This window comes from Pyricularia pennisetigena, chromosome 2, assembly GCF_004337985.1.
Source record: "Pyricularia pennisetigena strain Br36 chromosome 2, whole genome shotgun sequence".
NCBI lineage: Eukaryota > Fungi > Ascomycota > Sordariomycetes > Magnaporthales > Pyriculariaceae > Pyricularia > Pyricularia pennisetigena.
In genome coordinates, this window is record NC_043741.1 from 2,987,469 (window position 1) to 3,006,365 (window position 18,897).

General features: G+C 52.4%; 5 protein-coding genes across 5 annotated transcripts; 2 read left to right on the forward strand and 3 right to left on the reverse strand.

The window, feature by feature from the left end:
• Positions 1-2,922: 2,922 nt before the first annotated feature.
• Positions 2,923-5,596, reverse strand: PpBr36_00818 (uncharacterized protein; the record flags this gene model as incomplete). The annotated part of the gene is made up of 2 exons (XM_029888008.1): positions 2,923-3,916; positions 3,981-5,596. The coding sequence occupies 2 exons, from the start codon at positions 5,594-5,596 to the stop codon at positions 2,923-2,925; spliced, it is 2,610 nt and encodes an 869-aa protein (XP_029752698.1).
• A 1,696-nt stretch (positions 5,597-7,292) lies between these two features.
• Positions 7,293-9,799, forward strand: PpBr36_00819 (uncharacterized protein; the record flags this gene model as incomplete). The annotated part of the gene is made up of 4 exons (XM_029888009.1): positions 7,293-7,561; positions 7,636-7,862; positions 7,961-8,630; positions 8,704-9,799. The coding sequence occupies 4 exons, from the start codon at positions 7,293-7,295 to the stop codon at positions 9,797-9,799; spliced, it is 2,262 nt and encodes a 753-aa protein (XP_029752697.1).
• Positions 9,800-10,236: 437 nt separating this feature from the next.
• Positions 10,237-12,929, reverse strand: PpBr36_00820 (uncharacterized protein; the record flags this gene model as incomplete). The annotated part of the gene is made up of 2 exons (XM_029888010.1): positions 10,237-10,439; positions 10,535-12,929. 2 exons carry the CDS (start codon positions 12,927-12,929, stop codon positions 10,237-10,239), a joined length of 2,598 nt encoding a protein of 865 aa, XP_029751498.1.
• An 861-nt stretch (positions 12,930-13,790) lies between these two features.
• Positions 13,791-14,627, forward strand: PpBr36_00821 (uncharacterized protein; the record flags this gene model as incomplete). Its single annotated transcript, XM_029888011.1, has 1 exon — positions 13,791-14,627. One exon carries the CDS (start codon positions 13,791-13,793, stop codon positions 14,625-14,627), a length of 837 nt encoding a protein of 278 aa, XP_029751499.1.
• A 709-nt stretch (positions 14,628-15,336) lies between these two features.
• On the reverse strand, positions 15,337-17,710 carry PpBr36_00822 (uncharacterized protein; the record flags this gene model as incomplete). The annotated part of the gene is made up of 2 exons (XM_029888012.1): positions 15,337-17,186; positions 17,254-17,710. The coding sequence occupies 2 exons, from the start codon at positions 17,708-17,710 to the stop codon at positions 15,337-15,339; spliced, it is 2,307 nt and encodes a 768-aa protein (XP_029751500.1).
• Between the last annotated feature and the right edge of the window lie 1,187 nt (positions 17,711-18,897).

The following is an 18,897-nucleotide window of genomic DNA, read 5'->3' on the forward strand; positions in this document are numbered from 1 at the left end:
GGTAGCAAGCCCAGAATCTAAGCTACCTGGGCGACAGTGGGGGCTAAGAGGTGGTGGAGCAGGGTCGGACAACAGGGAAAAAAAAAAAAAATAGAAGAAAAAAAAATAATCGATGGCCAGAGGAGGAGCAGCGCCACAACCGCGTGGCAGGTCACCCAAGGCTGGGGTAGACACGCAAGGTGAGGTAGGTCGAGAGGTGAGGCAGGTAGGTGGGTAAGGAAGGGTGTTAGGTAGGTATGGTATGTAGGCAGGCCCGTAGTGAGATGTAGCGCTTGTCTAGACCATCTCTACTGTACAGTAGGTTATGTATGGTACGTGGTGGAGTTGTTTCTCCGCAGCAAAGAAAAAACACGAAACGAAGGGGAGGAGAAGGCTGGACATGACAAAGAGCGCACCAACCTACTTTATTGACATGGCGAAGGGTGATAACGGGTTGGTTGGTGGTTGTGATGGATGAAGAAAAGCCAGCCGGCCGGCCGGGGGTGCGGGCTGAGATCCAATGTGAGGGTCTGGTTCCCAATCGGCGGTTGTCCCCTCTATTTTGGCATGGGCCCAGGGTACATGACCGGGCCAAACAGGCAGATCAAGGTCGCCCCGTTCTGGCAATGGTTTTATTTGCTCGTTGAAACCGACAGTTTCATGTACCGGTAGCCTACTTGTCAAATATATGGAGTGATTAATGTAGCCCAGGTAGGTAGTATTTCATGACAAGGCATAGTTTTGGGGAAAGAATCAGAATGGACTTTTGGTAGTGGCCAAATGGGCATGTTTTGATACAGACATGTTGCGAGTGGGGGTGTGCCCACTAAAAAGGCAGGCAATTAGTTCCAGTAATGACACCTTAAGAGTTGGTTGCATTAGTTAAGATATGTAGCCTGCCTGACCAAAGAGAGAAGAGAGAAAAAAAAAAGCCCCGCGCCTAGGTTTCACAGGATCAGACAAGTCAGCCAGATTATGACCTTGGCAAAGATTATATATATAATCCGGCTGGATTTTCCCTGCCATGCAGATCCAAGTACAGAAGAAATCCCTTTCTACTACTGTAGCTACAAGAACTTGTTGTACGATTGCCAACTGTGTACCGCCGCGCCAAGAAAACAATTTTTTTGACAGAGACTGATAAACTATGTCCGAGTTCGACGGGTTACGGATGATATGATGATGCTTGCGGGGCATTCGGCGGGGCTAAATGCGCACCTACAGCGGTTGTAGATCGCAACGGTTACTACCTCGCAACGGACAAAAGTGTTACTCTTGCCCAACGGCTTTCTGGCGAAAGGCTCATTCCGCCAGATCCATCACTGCATTGATCGATCTTGTGCTGGATCCGTTTCGCGGTCACACTTCTGGGTCTCCCTTGCTAGTCAAAACAGGAACTCCCTTTCGGTGTTTGCTGGTGGATATCTAGATCCTTTGCTACAGTAGTACTGTCCCGCCAGAAACGGTCCGTAGTGTTTAGCAGGGTCCGCTATCCGCCTCCGCACACACCTAATAACTCTTAGTACTGAAAGGTATCAGGCCTTGCAGGTACACAGTACTGTACCGTACCTTAACTGGCGGCCACGGGCAATGTGATTGACCGATGGGGCAACAATCGTCGTCAGCCATAAGGTACTTGCCTCTTTGGGTCTCGACCTCGCTCCTATCTCACCAGAATGAGCAATGGAGGGTTTGCGTACACAAATCCACATCAGGGTGACGGAGTCATGGCCTCGCAGCTGTTGGTTATTTATTAAACACCAATTTTGAAAGATTTTTTTTTTCCTTCTCCTCTTCTGGAGATCCACTCGAATCAAGGGAGTTCCAGTGACTCCAGTCCAGGCTGGTCCCTGACCAAGAAAATTAACAAAATACCGACGGTCTTGAGAGGCTAGCTCGTGGGAATCCGTCTAACGGTATTGTTTGTGGAAGGAAGGGGCGGCATGAGATATTATTTAGCTAGCAAACTGATTGTAAATATATTGCTAATTAATACACTACTGCACTTCCCCACAAGCGATCAACGAGCCACTGGCGGCTGCATCTTTATCGGCTTGCTGTCCATGGTGACATGCTCGGAGTTTTGACACATGGCATGAGGAGAACGATAGTTCATTTCGTGTTTTTGTCTTTCTTTTTTTCTCCTCCCAACTGTTCACGGTATTTTTTTGTTGGCTAGTGCCGACTATGCAGATTTTACTCCTGCTCCTCTGTTTAGTTCGCCCGAGTTAGTTTATGAATAGTCATGCCTCGCAGGTATATACGACTGTATTGCTCAGCAACAGAATAGCATGGTTTAGCCGTTTTAGCCTCCATGGACATGCCGAAGGCCAAGTCCGGACGATGTCTATTCTAGTATAATAGAACTAGACAGTCGACTGCTATATGAGCACACATCACCAACTAACTTCCAACACAGTGACATCATATAAATCGTGTTTTCATTAGAGCTTAGTCAATGTTCATAAGTGACATAGCTCAGATTCATCAAAAGCCTCAACACCCGCACCGAAACCAGAAAAAAAAAAAAAAAAAGAAAGCGTCGAAGAAGAATCATGAAATATAAACAGAAACCCTCAAAAAAAAAGCAAACAAGAAAGCAAAAAGAAACATTGGCCACAGGATTCCTAAAGGAGGAAGAAAAGATGATAGAGAGTCTCCCAAATGGATCTGTATCCCAATGCAATCTGAAGATGCACGTTGACTCAAAACTCCCACGCCGGTATAAAGCTCAACAGTCTCAGACTAACATTTTCGGTGACGAGATCATCAGCCTCCTCCATGACATCGTCCCAACTTCATACTTTCGTAACATTCTGACAACATGTATAGTGAACAATGGCAGACAAACCCTGGCAGCTGGCTCCAGAAATTAGGAGTTATTTACCCTAGCGAGGACATGCAAAAATGGCGCTGTTTTCTGTGCTTTTAGTACATCCATCATCAAGAGAGCCAAAACTCCTGGGGTTTTCCGACAGCAGAGTTTATCCTTGCCTCAGCTGCAGGTGAAGCCACCAGATCAAGCTGAAGCTTTGGTGCAGGCTCGTCGAGCTTCTTCTTAGCCGCAGGCGTCAATCCGCCGCCTCGCTTCTTGGGCGGACTCTTTGGAGCGTCAGCTGGCGGGCCATATCGGACGTCACGGATGTCCCAGCCATCCTCGTGCGCCGCAGCAACCCAGGTACGCAAACCATCATGCACAGCGCCGTAGAATTTTTCTTTGCAGAGCCGCAACGAGCCTCCCATACAACGCTCCCATCCGGAGACACGGAACTCCTCACGAAGAACATTGCGCTCTGCAGCAGTTGGCGTGCAGGCAATGATGGCATTCATTAGCTCCAGGTGTGATGCAAGATAGTTTGTTGCATCCCACTCAACACCGCCAACATACGGTGCCGCAGGCACAGGCGGTCGCTCCTGTGGAAAGTGCCGTATGAGATACGATGACGGGTCGTTGGGATTTTTGGCTGCTTCTTTCTGAACAGGCTCCAGTGCCTGACCGCCCTTGGTGCACTTGTCCACTGGCAGTGATACGACATTGAGCGTATGCAAAAAGATCCAAAACACCTCCTTCGTGACACTGACGGCTTCTTTGCACCAGACACGATAAGGTCGCTCCTTGCGCATCTCAAGCACAAAGCTGACCGGCCGCTCCTCCTCCTTGCCTTTGGGGTCGCGCAGATATGACAGCACGGTGGCTGCACGCCTGACACGCTCCTGCGGGCTTGAACTTTCAATGTAGGTAAATAGCACCGATGTGATGATATTCCTGGTCGTGAAATCGCTGGGTCCCTTCTTCTCGGGATCGAAAATCATGTTGATCAGGGCTGGGAATAGCGTGCCCTGGATGGTGTGCAAGTACTGCATAGCCAAAGCAGTTGTTGAAAGTGCCTTGAGGCAAAGCAAGACTTCATGAAGCAGTGCATCTTCGTGCTCCTCCCTAGAGAATCTGAATCAGTACATTTACTTGGATCTCTTGACGCTGTCACTATTGCAGAACTTACCTCCATTCTACGGCCATGATGCGGTTGAGCAGACCGACGACTTCCATCATACCACCTTGGCGGACAAAATCCTCGATCCAGGCGACGGTTTCATTGCGCAACAGCAGCCGCAGTTTGTGCAGCTTACCAACTTCGACAAGTTCTGGCTTCTGAACTTTGCGAAGATACGAAACGAAATCGACAGGGCCCGGCTGGGGCTTTACTTTGGAGAAGAAGCCTCCTCCATTGGAGGAGCCACCCGAGGATGGCCTATCACTGACAATGCTCTCAGTTGACTTGGAGCGGAAATGTCTCCCGAGGGTTCCATCTCCCTTCTTCTTGGTTGGGGAGGACGGTGGCTTGTTACCACCCTTCGAAAGTGTAAACGTCCTGCCTCGGCTAGTCTTGCTCTTGGCTAACGTCTCCTTTTCAATAGAGCCGACACTGCCAGAACTGGTGGAGCCGACATTATCCAAGATAGCACTGTTCTCTCTAGCTGCTTGCTGCTCGGCATTCCTTTTGGCTTGTGTTTCAGCCCAGTCCTGTCGGATAAATTCCATCTTGATAGTGTCGCTGAGGTTTCGCATCTTGTACCGTTGGTTCTCCGGTATGTTTCGTCGGTCCAGCATGGCTTCCAAGTGAGTATCAATATCCTTGGGATCAATGACGGGTTCTGGGCTTGAAGGTGTGGGTGAGGGCGAGCCTTTCACCGATTTTCCTCCAAACCCGGAGAAAGCACTCGCGATCTTTGGCCTCGAGGCTTTTTCTTTCTTGTGCCAAGTGGAGGACTTGTTGCCATTAGGGGTCTCCTTTAGCGTTGCAGCAACGTTATCAGTTGTTCTAGTGAGGTCGACTTTGGAGTGAAAATAGGGTTGAAATGATTTTGGCCTCTGCTTCAAAGGGGATTTTTCCTCCTTTGATGCAACCAGGTTGGTGACGGATGAGTTCACCTGGTTACTCCTGGGGTTGCCTCTCAAGTATTCAGCTGGATCGGACTGCTTGTCTTCAGCACCCGTGGTAGCAAATTGGGCATATATGGGAGTAGGCAATAAGCTTCCGCTCGCGGAGCCTTCTGGAGTTCTGTTTTCCTTGTCCTTGCCACTCTCTGCCGTACCCTTGAGATTCTTGGATGATTTTGGTCGGGAAAGCAAAGTCGCAAAGTTCGTTGTTGACTTTGTCTTCTTGGGCTTTGTTGGCGAACTCGGCACAGATTGACCATCACCAGTGCTGTCCTTGTTAACCAACGCCTTGAAGGAGACGCTGACAAACGAGTTCTTCTGTGGTGACCTCGACGTTGCATCCGTCTTTTTGGGAGGTGATCGCGGAGGCTGCTCTTGCTGGTTGTAGTGAAGCTCCCCGAGAGCCCGGCCTTGCCAAGCGAAGCCAGCCAGCCCCATGTCGGCTGAGCTGCTGACGGCGTATGGATTCAACACGGCGTCGTTCTGCTCGGTTCGGGGTGGGTATGCAGCACTGGACGTGGGTTGGGCCTCGAAAGACGAAGGCAACTCAGTGCCGTCTGAGTTGTTGCGTCTGTGAACGAAAGACTTGAAGATGGAAGACTTGGGCCTCGAGGGACGATCGGCAGTGCCATTAATCTTAGTAGTTGCATTAGATGCCGGATCGTCAATGGCAGCCATGGTTGCCAGGGAAGACAAAAATAAAACACGGCAGAGAGAAAAAGAGGAAATGCAATTGAGACCAGAAGGCTTGCAGAATGTTGGTGTCGGATGCGGTATTAATTGATAATGCTTCGTCGAGTACCTCGAGAAGACGTTGTCTAATTCCTCGTGACACTGATGAAATCGATACTTTTACGCCATATCTGTTGGTGGGAGCCCGAGAGGAGCAGGACGACGATACTCCTTTGGTTGAGGATGATTAATGAGAACCGTGAGTCTGGTCACACGCTATGGCGGTTCGTCCGTTTTGTGAGATAGATAGAATTGAATTAAGCTACTAGATAGGTCGCGTTAGCAAGGGAGGTAGCTACTAATGCCTGGTAACCAAGGTCAAGTGGCGGTGGGTGTTTACAACACATCAGCTTGGTGTCGGTAACCACAGCAACTGCTACCCACGGTATAGCTTCCAAGGCACATACGCGTGCTACTTGGTTGCTTTAGGTGGTCCGTGCAAGCGATGCCAAGGCCTGGCCCCTCACCAGAGTTGTGACAGCCCTTGGTCGAAATTGCTAGGGAACCTTGGCCTATTCGCTAACAATTACCTGGTTGCCAGGTTTACGCCATTAGGAAATCTTTATTATGAGGTTACATTCCATGTATCTATCAGGTTAGCTATACGTAGTAGGTTAGTAAGCTCCTGTATAAATAGTGCATCGGTGATGCGCAAAGTCAACATGGGAATAGGGCTGGAATCGAACAACTGACTGTGCCCGAAGCGCTAGGATCCCTGACCCTCGTTGCCAAGTTGGTTCTGTGTAAGATGGGACGAGACGGGGTACAATGAACAATGGAACACCAGGTAGTCCAGGAGAGCCAAAGCCTTCCCGATTCTTTAAGCAAAGCCTTTATCTATGTTTTATTCTTCATAGAGTAATCTGCGTATGAAACAAGCATCTGGCATATGGTCTTGTCCTCCTCCATTGTCTCGCCCTATGAACTGTCGGAACTTGAAATCCAGCTACGCCTTCCTTAAAGAGGTACTCTAGGTACCTGTCGTGTAGGCAGCTCCCAGCCTCCCAACCTACCTTACCTACCTTACCCTACATAGATAGGCGCGCAGGTACCTAGGGGCTGCCTGCGATACTACAGTAGTGTCGCCTCCCAAGGCTTCTGCGTAACCCGCAAACACGGGTGACTCTTCCACCTACCCATTGCCTAGCTAGGCTGGACTAGACTAGAACCTAATGAAGCTCAAGCTTTCACGAGTGGCCGCGGAACGCACTTGATTTCCCAGAGATAGCTCCCGCGATGACGCATTTGCGGCGCCTATAATGTGAAAATTATTCACAAGGTTAAAACCGTCCAAGACGAACGAAATTCGAAATCGCATCCCACCGAGACCAGTAATCAAGTATTACCTTACCCATAATTCTCCTAAAAATTTGCCCCAGGTTATATTACCGCAGGCAACTACTGTACCTTGGGTCATACTGGTCAGCCTTGGCCACCTGCGCGTGCGCCCGCTCAAGCTACGAGTCAAGATCCCTGTACCTTCTCTCTTCCGCCCCTTGAACAAAACCCCCTGTGACGATTGGAATCGTCGATTCCCATTCCTGCTTACACTCGGGCTATTACCTCGCCTCTTTTATTCGCTTCAAAAACCACGACGAGAAAACATTCTCGACAAGTTAATCCAAGTACGCACCGGCGAGCGATGACGACGCGAGGTTCTCATACGACCGCGCGACTCAATTCAAGGCACAGCTACAATGGCTTCAACGCTGCACGCCCAATAGTTCTGGGCTTCGCGAAGCTTTTGGGCTTAGGCTTGTCCTCTGTCGCCGCCTCTCCCGTTCCTGCGACGCTCGGTCACGGCGGCATCGAGCTGCCCGAAGACGAAGATGGTACTCCGAAATGGATTCTGTTTCTCTTTTCGGCCTTCTTGGTGCTTGCTGGTGGTGCTTTCGCCGGTCTAACCATCGCGTTCGTTCCCTGCCTCGATCTCGACCCCCCGCGCTTCGAACCGCGAAGCTAATCTTGTATTTTTACTGGAACAGGTTGATGGGCCAAGACAGCATCTATCTGCAGGTCATTGCATCCGACAAGGACGAGCCCCAGCATAAGAACGCTAAGCGCGTGTACAAGCTGCTCGAAGCTGGGAAACATTGGGTTCTTGTTACACTTCTATTGGCCAATGTGGTTGTCAACGAGTCGCTCCCAGTTGTTCTTGACCGTTGTCTCGGTGGTGGTGTTGCCGCTATTGTCGGCAGCACCGCTTTGATCGGTAAGATGGAACCGTCGTCACCTGCTCCAGCTAAAGCACGGGAAACACATCAAAGTTTAATGAGCAAAACTGACATCCTGCCAATGACGGCCGAACAGTTATCTTTGGAGAAGTCGTTCCGCAATCCGTCTGCGTACGATATGGCCTTCAGATTGGTGGGTACATGTCCAAGCCCGTTTTGGCGCTTATGTACTTGACCGCACCGCTCTCTTGGCCGACTGCAAAGCTGCTCGACTGGATTCTCGGAGAAGATCACGGCACTGTTTACAAGAAGAGTGGTCTGAAGACGCTGGTCACCTTGCACAAGTCACTTGGTGTCGCTAGCGAACGACTCAACAAGGACGAAGTCACAATCATCAGCGCCGTCCTGGATCTCAAGGAGAAGCCCGTCTCGTCTGTCATGACCCCAATGGATGATGTGTTCGTCATGTCGGAGGATACGGTGCTCGATGAGCCTACCATGGACAAGATCCTGTCCGCTGGCTACTCTCGTATTCCTATCCATGAATCCGGCAATCCGACAAACTTCTTGGGCATGCTGTTGGTGAAGATCTTGATTACCTACGATCCGGAGGATGCCATGCGCGTCAAAGATTTTCCTTTGGCAACGCTACCCGAGACACGACCCGAGACTAGCTGCCTCGACATCGTCAATTACTTCCAGGAGGGGAAATCGCACATGGTCTTGGTATCCGAGTCCCCTGGAAACTCCTCCGGTGCTTTGGGAGTCGTCACCTTGGAGGACGTTATTGAAGAGCTCATTGGAGAGTAGGTTCAAGCTCCCCTCGTGCTGCTGACGAGTTTTGGTCTTTGACATGATAACCAACAATCGATCTTGCAGGGAAATTATTGACGAGTCAGATGTCTACGTCGATGTTCACAAGGCAATCCGGCGCCTACATCCAGCCCCTAACGCGCAGATCTTTCGGAGACACTCGCTCAACATGACATCCAAGTCGCAAGAGAACGTCAGGGCTGATGTTAATGGCAAAGATTCGCTGGCTCCTACTTCAGTCCCAGAAGCTACCAACAATATTGGGGCCGATTCTCGACTGTCGAGTAGTCCGAAGACTACCTTTTTGATGCGACGAAGCTCCGCAGGGCAAGACGGGCAGATGGTTTCCTCCCCTGTGCCAGTCCGCACCAACCTCGACGACATTCGGGAACACCTCAAACATCTTGGCCCCTCGAACCCAGCGAACAACCCGAAGAACACACGCCTTACTTCTGTCAAGATCAAGCCAGGCAGCGGCTCCCACGGGCAGGCGTTGCGTTCACCGTTGCCTGATGTCCCGCCAGGCACTGTCCATGAAAACCCCGACGTACTGATCCGTCTCAGCGAACCGAACGACCACGACGCTGATGAACAGACGGCACTCCTGTCTCACAACAACATGGCTTCCAAGGATGGCGTACATGCACTTCGTCAAAGTTACGGTGCTGCGTCAGCTACGGATGCTCAACAGCGTGTTTTATCCTCGTCTCCCCAGCAGTCTACCAATGTTCCTGATACGTCCAACAAGAGCGATGACAACGCGCAAAAGCCCAGAGAGCGAACCCAGTCTGGAATCTACAACAGGATTGGACCCGTAGCAGAGACAAGTCCAACTCGTGATTCATACACCGGGAGAAGCAGTCCTACATCCGAACGCAGCGGCCCCACAACGCCTTTGCCTAAGCGGTCGACGGTTCGCAGTGGTAGCATCACGGAGAATGTTTTCGAGTCGGAGCGGGGCTTCCGAAAGGTTGTCCTTGAAACCAACAGCTCCAATGAAGACGAGGACGAGATTGAAGAGAATGCAACCCACTCGGCTGCGGAGGCAGACAGCAGTCCCCAGGGCAAGGGCGCCTGGAGCTCTAACAATGAGGAAGGACAAGAGAATGGCTCAAAGGGTGCCAAGAAGAAGAACAAGCGCAAGAAGAAAGGCAAATCCTAGGCCGATTTTTTGTCTCAGGCTACGAGAACCTCTGTTGCACCGCCAAAGTTTGAGTTATCGGTTTGAGGGGAGGCATTGGAGAAGCAAATACGTGGTGAAGGATGAAGGGTTTCGACGGGTTAATCGAAAAGGTTATGGGTATTCTGTACGATGGTATAAGCGATGAGCATCGTTAATTAGGCTGGGCACCGCGGCAAATACTTGGTGAGAGTCGTATGTAATTTATTGAGGCACACAACGCGGTCTACACGTATAGGGTCCGAAAGCTTTCCTATAGTATTTCAATGGTTTCTTGGGGAAAAAAATTAAACAAATAAATAAAAAAAAGAGCGTCAGGTGGTACACATTAGGGAAATGCACTAGTCTTGAATTAGTTTACAACTATTCTGGTTTTCTTTTCAATCCTCTTATAGTTAGATTAAACGAGATACCACAGTCTACTGGCTGGCTTGCTTGTTCATGTGTTCCATACGAATGCTGACAGCCCTCCTATGAGCCTCAAGCTCCTCAACCTTGGCCAGCTCCATGACGGCCTCGCCAACGTTGCGAAGACCGTCCGCCGTAAGATTGGAGCTGGTAATGTGCTTGACAAACGAGCCAAGGTTGACGCCCGAGTATTGCTTTGCGTAACCGTACGTCGCTGTTGACAGAAGGAAGGAAAAATGGTTAGCACTGAGACGGCAGATGCTTCCTCACGCTTTTGCACCTGATGGGCATTTCCAAGGGTAGACTTACGGAGCGAATGGTTGACGCCAGCAGAATAATCGCCGACGCTCTCCGGCGTCCATTGCCCGATGAACACGCTGCCGGCATTCATGACCATGTCGACGACGGCCTCTGCGTCCTTGAGCTGCAGGATGAGGTGCTCCGGGGCGTAGTCGTTGCTGATGCGCATGGCCTCCTCGATGTTGCGGACCGAGATGGTGATGGAATGCTTAATGCTGCCCCTGACGATGTCGACCCTCGGCAGCGCCATGGCCTGCTTGTGGACCTCGTCCTCGATGGCTTTTAGGCCTGCCTCGTCCAGGTCGACGGCGATGAGGACGACCTGGCTGTCGACACCGTGCTCGGCCTGGGAGAGAAGGTCCGACGCGACAAAGGCCGGGTTGGCGTCGCGATCGGCAATGACGAGGACCTCGGATGGGCCGGCCGGCATGTCGATGCCGACGCCGGCGTTGGTGTCATTGCTGACGAGCATCTTAGCCGCCGTAACGAACTGGTTTCCGGGGCCGAGGATCTTGTCGACCTTGGTGACGCTCTCGGTGCCGTATGCCATGGCAGCGACAGCCTGCGCGCCGCCGGCGAGCACGATGCTCTCGGCCCCAACCTTGTGCGCGACGTAGACGATCTCGGGTGTCACGGTGCCGTCCTGGCGCGGCGGGGAGGCGAGCACGATGCGCTGGCAGCCGGCCACCATGGCAGGGACGCCGAGCATGAGGGCCGTCGATGGCAGCACGGCCGTGCCGCCGGGCACGTACAGACCCACACGTTCGATGGGCCGGCTGAAGCGGCTGCACACAACGCCGGGCATCGTCTCGACACGCAGGGGCTTGTCCTCCTTCTGGGCCGCGTGGAACTTGCGGATGTTCTCGAACGAGACGTCGATGGCCTTGGCCGTCTCGGGAGACAGGCGCATCATCTCCTCGGGGAAGGGCGCCTTGAGGACGGGTGACGTCAGGGACGTTGCCTTCTCGAATTTGTGCGTGTATGACAAGACTGCCTTGTCGCCGTTGGTGCGCACATCGTCGACTATGGGGCCGATGATCTTCATGATGGCGTCCGAAGACTTTTGGGACGGGCGCTTCAGGGCTTCTTGGATTTCGGCAACCGAGCTTTGGCTGACGTCGAGGACCTTCATTGCGATCCTGTCAGAAGTTGCCTCCATGGCAGCAGGCGCAGGAGCTGTTGCGGGCGCACTGGGTGCACTGGGTTTGATACCCTCCTTCTCGGCCCATTTGCCCTTGGCATCTCCCGTCCTACGCTTTACCTTCCAGCTCTTGGCGTCAAGGTTTCTCTCAATATCACTCAGACTGACGCCAGAAGCAACTGCCTTTGTCAGGGCAAAGTAGATAAGGTCGGCGGCCTCAAAGGCAATGTTCTCCTTGGTCTTTGCGTCGCAAAGCTCCTCGGCCTCCTCCATGATCTTAGCCCTCAGGAGTTTCTCATCTGAAAACAACCTGGCAGTGTAGGAGCCTGCGGGAGCCGACTCTTTGCGTTGTTTGAGTGTTTGTTCCAGCTTGGCAATGCCTCCGAGGTTTCCAAAGCAACTAAACTGGTCAAGGTGACAAAATTGGCCCTTTTGTCTAACGACAAACTTGAGAGCATCGTTGTCGCAGTCAAGAGAGATTCGAACCAACTCTTGGGTGTCTCCCGATGTGGCTCCCTTGTACCATAGGCCACGCTTGCGACTTTGGTAGACACCCGTGCAAGTCCGCAAGGCCTCTCCGATGCTCTCCTCGCTGCTGTATACCAATCCCAGAGCGATTCCACTATCATCAGTGACCACCGTGGGAAGCAGCTTGTCCCCCCTATCCGATGTCCAGTTTGATGCCAAAAGCTTGGAAACCGGAACTTTCCCGCCGGTGGCATCCTTGGTAGAAGTACACAGCCTAGATGCCGGCAAGATAACAATGGCATGCACTTGTCGGGCCAGGGCTGCGCAAAGCTCCAAGTCGGCACCATCTGCTGGCCTGATGAACATGAGTGTGCCCTTTTTGGAGTTGAGTTGCTGGACCAGTGTTGAAACATCGCCGCTTGCATCTATGCCGCTTACGAGCAGGCCACCCTCTGTCGATGAGACCTGCAAAGAGGCCCCGTCAACAGCCTGCGCAACCCTTGAACCGAGTTCCTCATATTCCTTTAGTTGCTCCGGTTTAACAAAGACTTTCCTGGCACCACTATCAAGCAGGGACAATATGTCGTCGGCAGACTCGAGTTGAGTCACATCCAGATACGGTTCGAACGCAAAGGTGCCAGGCTGTAAAAAACTCCTCACATCACCAAAATTCTGCGGGGTGACCTCGAAGAATATCGTGCCAAGACAAGCGAGCTGCTCCTTGGACAGGCCGGTCTCGCCACTCAGGTTGGGCGAAGCATCAACAATGAAGGGCAACGGTAGTGTTGACTCCATTGTGGATTAACCAGGTATGTAGACAATTGGCTACGCCAGTTGCCAATGGCTCGCTCTGGGCAGAAGCAATGAATGCAGTTGCGAAATGAGGGGCTTTGTTTATGTGACGATGGTAGGGACTTTGCCCGCGAGATAGCTCAGCAGTTTTGGTATGACAAAATAGTATAGTTTTTCTCCCCCTTTGATTGAGTGACAGGTAAACATGAAAGTCGAGTATTGTAACAATCAGTCATAGGGTTAGTCATGCAACAAAATCAGAACTTTTTTTTTTTTTCGATTTCAATCGCCTCCCGGGAATCGGCGCTTCTTTCGTCATGCTCACGACGGCTAAAATCACCTCAGAGGGGCAAGGAAGCCCCACTACGCGACATCGCGTGAAATATTATCCATGGCACTTTACGGCGTATAGAGAGAACGGGCGTCTTGGGTTTTGATCGCAGGAACACAAGACCCATAAATAAATCGAGAGCAAGGATCAAGCTCTTAAGCTGTGGCCTGTGCGCTTTATTACCAGGGACGGTTACTCCGGCCGGGGCGCATGCGCGTAGAACTGGCTGCAGAAAGCTTCACGCGACATATTGAATTCGATTCTCATTCCGTCGCATCCTACTGTGCTCCAGCATCCAATCTCGCATCGATAACGTCGGCCAATCCCACCAGAGACGTTCAGTAGTGACTATCCAAATGGCAGATATCAGGTCCTCTTAGCATTGACGCGAACGATATACCCATAGCGCCACGAGCCGCATCCAAGCTCCATCCACCTCGTTTTGAAATAGATCGCGGCGAAGCTCTCAATTCCCTCCCATACAACTTCTAAACACCCATAAGTTTTCAGAAAATCACAAATCCGTCCAAAGAATGTCAACAACAGCCTCTCAACCAAACGGCGTGCCACCGGCATCCGGCAGCCAACAGACCCAAACCACAAACGCATTCAGCTCCCAGCAATCATCATCACAACAAGTACCGGCCGCCGGCCAACCATCACAACCCGCCGGAGCCGGCGGCGCCTCTCAATCACAGCAGCCGCAGGCCGACAGCACGCCTGCCCCGCGGCCGCGCGACGCCCGCACCATCGAGCTCCTGCTGACGGCGCAGGGCGTGACGGCGTTTGAGCCACGGGTGCCCCTCCTCCTCCTCGATTTCGCCTACCGGCACACGGCCGCCGTGCTGTCGGACGCGCTGCACCTGGCTGGCGATCCCTACACGACACACGCTGGCGCCAAACCGTCGGCCGCGCAGAACGCCACGGCCAGCGCCCCGAGCGGCGGCGACGCCAGCGTCTCAGCCTCGTCCATCCAGGTCGCCATCGCCAGCAGGCTGGCCTTCCAGTTCCGCGGCGGCGGGAGCACCTCCAAGGAGTTCCTGCTCGAGATGGCCCGCGAGCGCAACAAGGCCGCCCTGCCGCGCATAATGCCGCACGAGTGGGGCGTCAGGCTGCCCAGCGAGCGGTTCGTGCTGAGCGGCAACGCCTGGGGGTTGACGGATACGTGGGGGCCGGGCGAGGCTGGGATTGATGACGATGATGACGACGACTCAGAGGATGCGGATGCCGAGATGAGAGATGCCATGGAGGGCGTGGAGACGCAAGGCGGCGATCAGGTCGATGAGGAGGTCGGCGGCGAGCCGGTTGAAGGAGGCACTGTCGACGATGTCTTTGGGGATGATGTCGACGAGGAGATGGCTGAGGAGTGAGGAGGCCCCGCTACGATACCGGCTGTGGGAGTACAACCAATTTACTTTGACAAAGGGCCTTCATATTGAGATAGCAGGGGGTTCCCATAGCGTGGGGCTACTTTGAGCAATGGCGAGAGGCATAGCTTCCCACCCAGGATTCTGTCTGCTTCTATTAGCGCAACGATGCCAAATGCATTCATTATTCGGGGACAGGGAACAAAGCTTCTCGATGTCCTTGATCCGGGGACTGAGTCCGTTAAGAGCATGCAAACCCAGATTCGGTGATGAAGCAGTCACCAACAGACCCCCACATGCTGTACTGGCACAACCAATTTAGTCAGAAACTGGCCACATTGAATCCTCGATTCGATTATTGCTACGTTTGCACAAGAACACTTATGGTACATGTCTATAGGCTGCGATCTTGCGCAAACAAAAACCTACCAAAAAGAAAACAAAACTCCTCATGCTATGCAGTAATAACCTTGAAAAATCCAGAAAATGCCCCTCCCCAACGTAAGAAGAAAGAGAAAGAGAGAGAGAGAGAGAGAGAGAGAGAGAGAGAGAGAGAGAGAGAGAGAGAGAGAAAAAAAGAAAACCTCTTCAGACCAATACCTGGTGTGGCGCTGTTGAAGCTGCCTCCCACACGGCGCCAGTTTTTCCCCAGATGAACCGATCGTACGGGTTTGGTGTCTATGTGTAATTAAGCTGCTAGAAAATAAAGAGCTCAACGATGCATGTCCCCATTGACCTGGAGGTTCTTGACCCCCGTGATGACCTCGGCATCGACGTCGGTAACAGCATCTTTCGGAGCTGAGCTCTTCTTTCCATTCACAGTTGATGCAGCAGGGGATCTACCCCGAACAGCAATGTCCTCATCTTCACTTTGCATCGCTTCGTCGTCGTCTTCATCATCCTCCTCCCCATCGGCGTCTTCCTGCTCAAAAACAGCCGAGTCCTCCAACATCTCTTGGCCGTCCTCATAGTATACACTGCCCTCATCGACCGAGTTGCGCGAGATGTAGCTTTCGCCCATAGCGTCGCCAGCCTCATCGTCGTCAGCATATTGGCTCTCATCGTCGTCCTCGTCGTCTTCGGCATCGTCCCTGTTGACCTCGTCCGAGTCGCTGGCGGAAAATTCGTCAATCTCGAGGGGTTGATCGCGCCAGTACTTGAAGTCGGTGAATTCCTCGCCGCCACCCTTGACCAGGGTGCTCACGGGTGGAAAATAGTGCTCCACAATCTCCGACATGCTAAGGTAGCTCAACTTGAGCTTGTTCAGACTGAGAAGATCCAGGGAAACCTCAGCATTGGAGTTGATAGTAAATATGCGAGTCCGTGGCACGTCCACAGTGCGATACGAGATCTGATCCGTTAGTCTGTTACCGAAGCCGGCATAGAAAGGATGATGATCAGGCCCGTACAGGCTCTTGATGTCCCGGAGCGTCGCCATCTTGAACACATGGGGCTTGCGCAGGTAGATTTCGCGGCGCAAAGCTGCCATGGTACGGTCTGGGGAGAGAATGGTTGGACCTCGCGGGAGTCGATAGCCATCTTGCACAATGTTGTGCAAGTAAGCCCGGGTTGTATCTGCCTGACCAACCGAACGGCTGGTGAGGTACATGATATTGTACCCATTGTTCTGAATGTCAGTGTAGAGTTTGGCGACTCCAGCGTGTGTCCAATCTCGTCCGATCATGTTGAGCACGTGCCCCAACGCATCTGACTTGGTTATAGTGCCGTCGATATCTGAAATGACGACAGGGGTCTCGTGTTTCCAAAGGTACATGTTCGCAGAGCACGTAGCTCTGTTCACCGTGAAACTGAGAGTGTTTTCACCCGACTTGAGGTTCATGGCCTTCAGCTGGTCGCTGGTAAGGCGCAAGGTCTTGGCATAGTTCCTGTTCGGGTCACCTGCAGTAGTAGAGCCTGGCGACGAGGGAGGAGTCTGTACGAGCCGCAGTTGGCCGACGTCAGACTCTGTCCTCCTATGAACAGGGGTCTGCGCAGTTCCAGAGCTGTCGTCGCTATGGTACCCCGGGTCTGAAGCAGCATCGATGGCTACGGTGGGGTTGTTGAAGGAAGTCTCCATCATCCTCTTCATGGCAGCCTCCTTGGCCTCCTCACTGTGATAAATCCACAGGTTCGCCTGCTCGTCCATACCAATGAGCGCGCCAACATCGTAGTTTCCATCTAGCTCCTGTGAGAGCACCTTGCGTGCAAGGATCTCAGCGCGAAACGCGTCCTCTTCGTTGTTCTTCATGTCACTCATATCAAGCATCAAGTCGCCTTCTTCGGTTACTTGTGTGCGGATGTTGACGGCTGCGAGTTCCCTGGAGAGTGTCACAGCCCGCCCCAGTGCCTCGCCACGCGTGAGAGGAGGCGGGCTTTGGGATCGGTCGGAGGGGTTCGCGAGATCAAGCGACATGTCTTCGACATCGAGGTTCGAAGACGGCCTGCGCGCCCGTTGCCTCAAGATGTCGTCGCTGTGAGGGCGGTGCTCGAAATTGTCCCATTCTCCCGATTTATGCCGGCGGATGGAAAGCTCGGGCGAAGTCGAGGATGGTGTGAGAAGACCTAGGATTAACACATGTCAATAGCTGCCGATACCAACCGCTGCATCAAAGCCAATGAATGCACACACCATCTTGTGCCAAACCAGACTGGATTATGGCCGGCTGGGGACGGACCGGTCCCGGCGAACGGGACTTCCTGGACTCTCCATCCAGCTCAAAGACTTCCGGGTCTTGAAGGCCTGGCTGCTGAGGCTCAAAAGGCGGGCTTGAAGCAGGCGACACTATCGGCGAAGTCTGCATGCTCTTTGGGATATTGTCGGTAGTCTCGAAGACGAAGAAGGCCTCTCCGCCTTCGCCGAGCTTCATCGAGTATGGTTGCTTCACTCCATTTACTCTAAACTCGACCTTCTTCTCGTAGGGTCGTAACAGTGAAAACTTGCCGAAGCGCACATGGAATGGGGAGCACAGCAGTGAGCCGTCCTCCTGCTCGACGACGATAACGTCGATAGCGCCGCTGAGAGTAGCCGGGTTGATCGAGTTCCATGCCGTTGAGACCGAGTCGCTCAGATTCCTGACGTACTGCATCGTGGCAACCGGTTCCGTGTGAGGTCCCAGGACCTCAATATTAAGGTTTGTAGAGCAGAGTTGAGGTTGTACAAAAGGGAATGTGATTCCAAAATTCGAAAGGGTCAGACCAGCTTGGTTAAGAAGCGACGTGGGAGAGCGCCAGAACAACTGGAATCGGACTCTGGACCGTCGCGCAAGAGATCTAGGAACAGCACTTTCGGAAAGAGGGATGACAGTTGTGTGAGGGCCCTTTCGACCTGGGATAGCCCATGCAGCAGATGCAGGGGAAAACGCCAAAACAAAATCGTGCGTTCGGAAGCAACTTTTGGGTTCGGTTTTTTTTTTCTCCCCTCACGTATGAACAACGATGAATATTGAACAAAAGGATGCCGCTATTCTGAGTTCACATAAGCAAGGCCTGCCTCGTGAGAGATGGTTAGAGAGGATTACGGATGGAGATTTCGTCTATTTTGGGCAGGAGAAGGGACCATTTTCATTGAGATAAGCTGGGTCCGGCTGTCGCGAAAAGATGACGGGACTCTCTGCGCTTCGTTGCGGCCGTTGCGCTATGTGCATGTGAGCTTTGCTGAAAGTGGACGGGCGGACTGGCCGGACTCAACAAACAGCGGTCCACTTTGCCTCTATTGGAACCAATAACAGCACTTTAACATTTATTCCAATATCCACCTCAGCCGCTACCTACCGCACTGGCAGGTCTGGGCAATGAGGCTACGAGCCGCTGTTCTTTAGTCAAGGTGGATTTCAGATCCGGTGCATAGAATGATTGTTCCGTTCGACTATTTTTTTTTTTCTCGAGATTTTACAGCCACTAGACTAGTGTCGCAAAAGTAATTTGTCTTCAAATTATGACCTCGTTGAAACTATAGTGAGGATCAAGTTGGTATGCTGGATGTCATCGTGCAGATAGGCAGGTGGGTAATTAGGTAGCTGTTACCTTCTGGAGTTGGTACCAGGTCAAGGGATCACAGATGATGAGTCCCTCTGTCGAGTCACGACTCAAAATACCTTGTGATCCCAAGACTTCTGACCCGAAGCGCCCCAGCAACACGACGCCCAGAATTGCCGATTCTATCTTTACCCTGGTCCAATAGATGGCGCAGCGGGGGTTTCCGCATCAAAATTCAATGGACTGATGTCATTGTAGCTGGTCCCCCTTCTGTTGAGTTTCGATTCATGTCCGATGA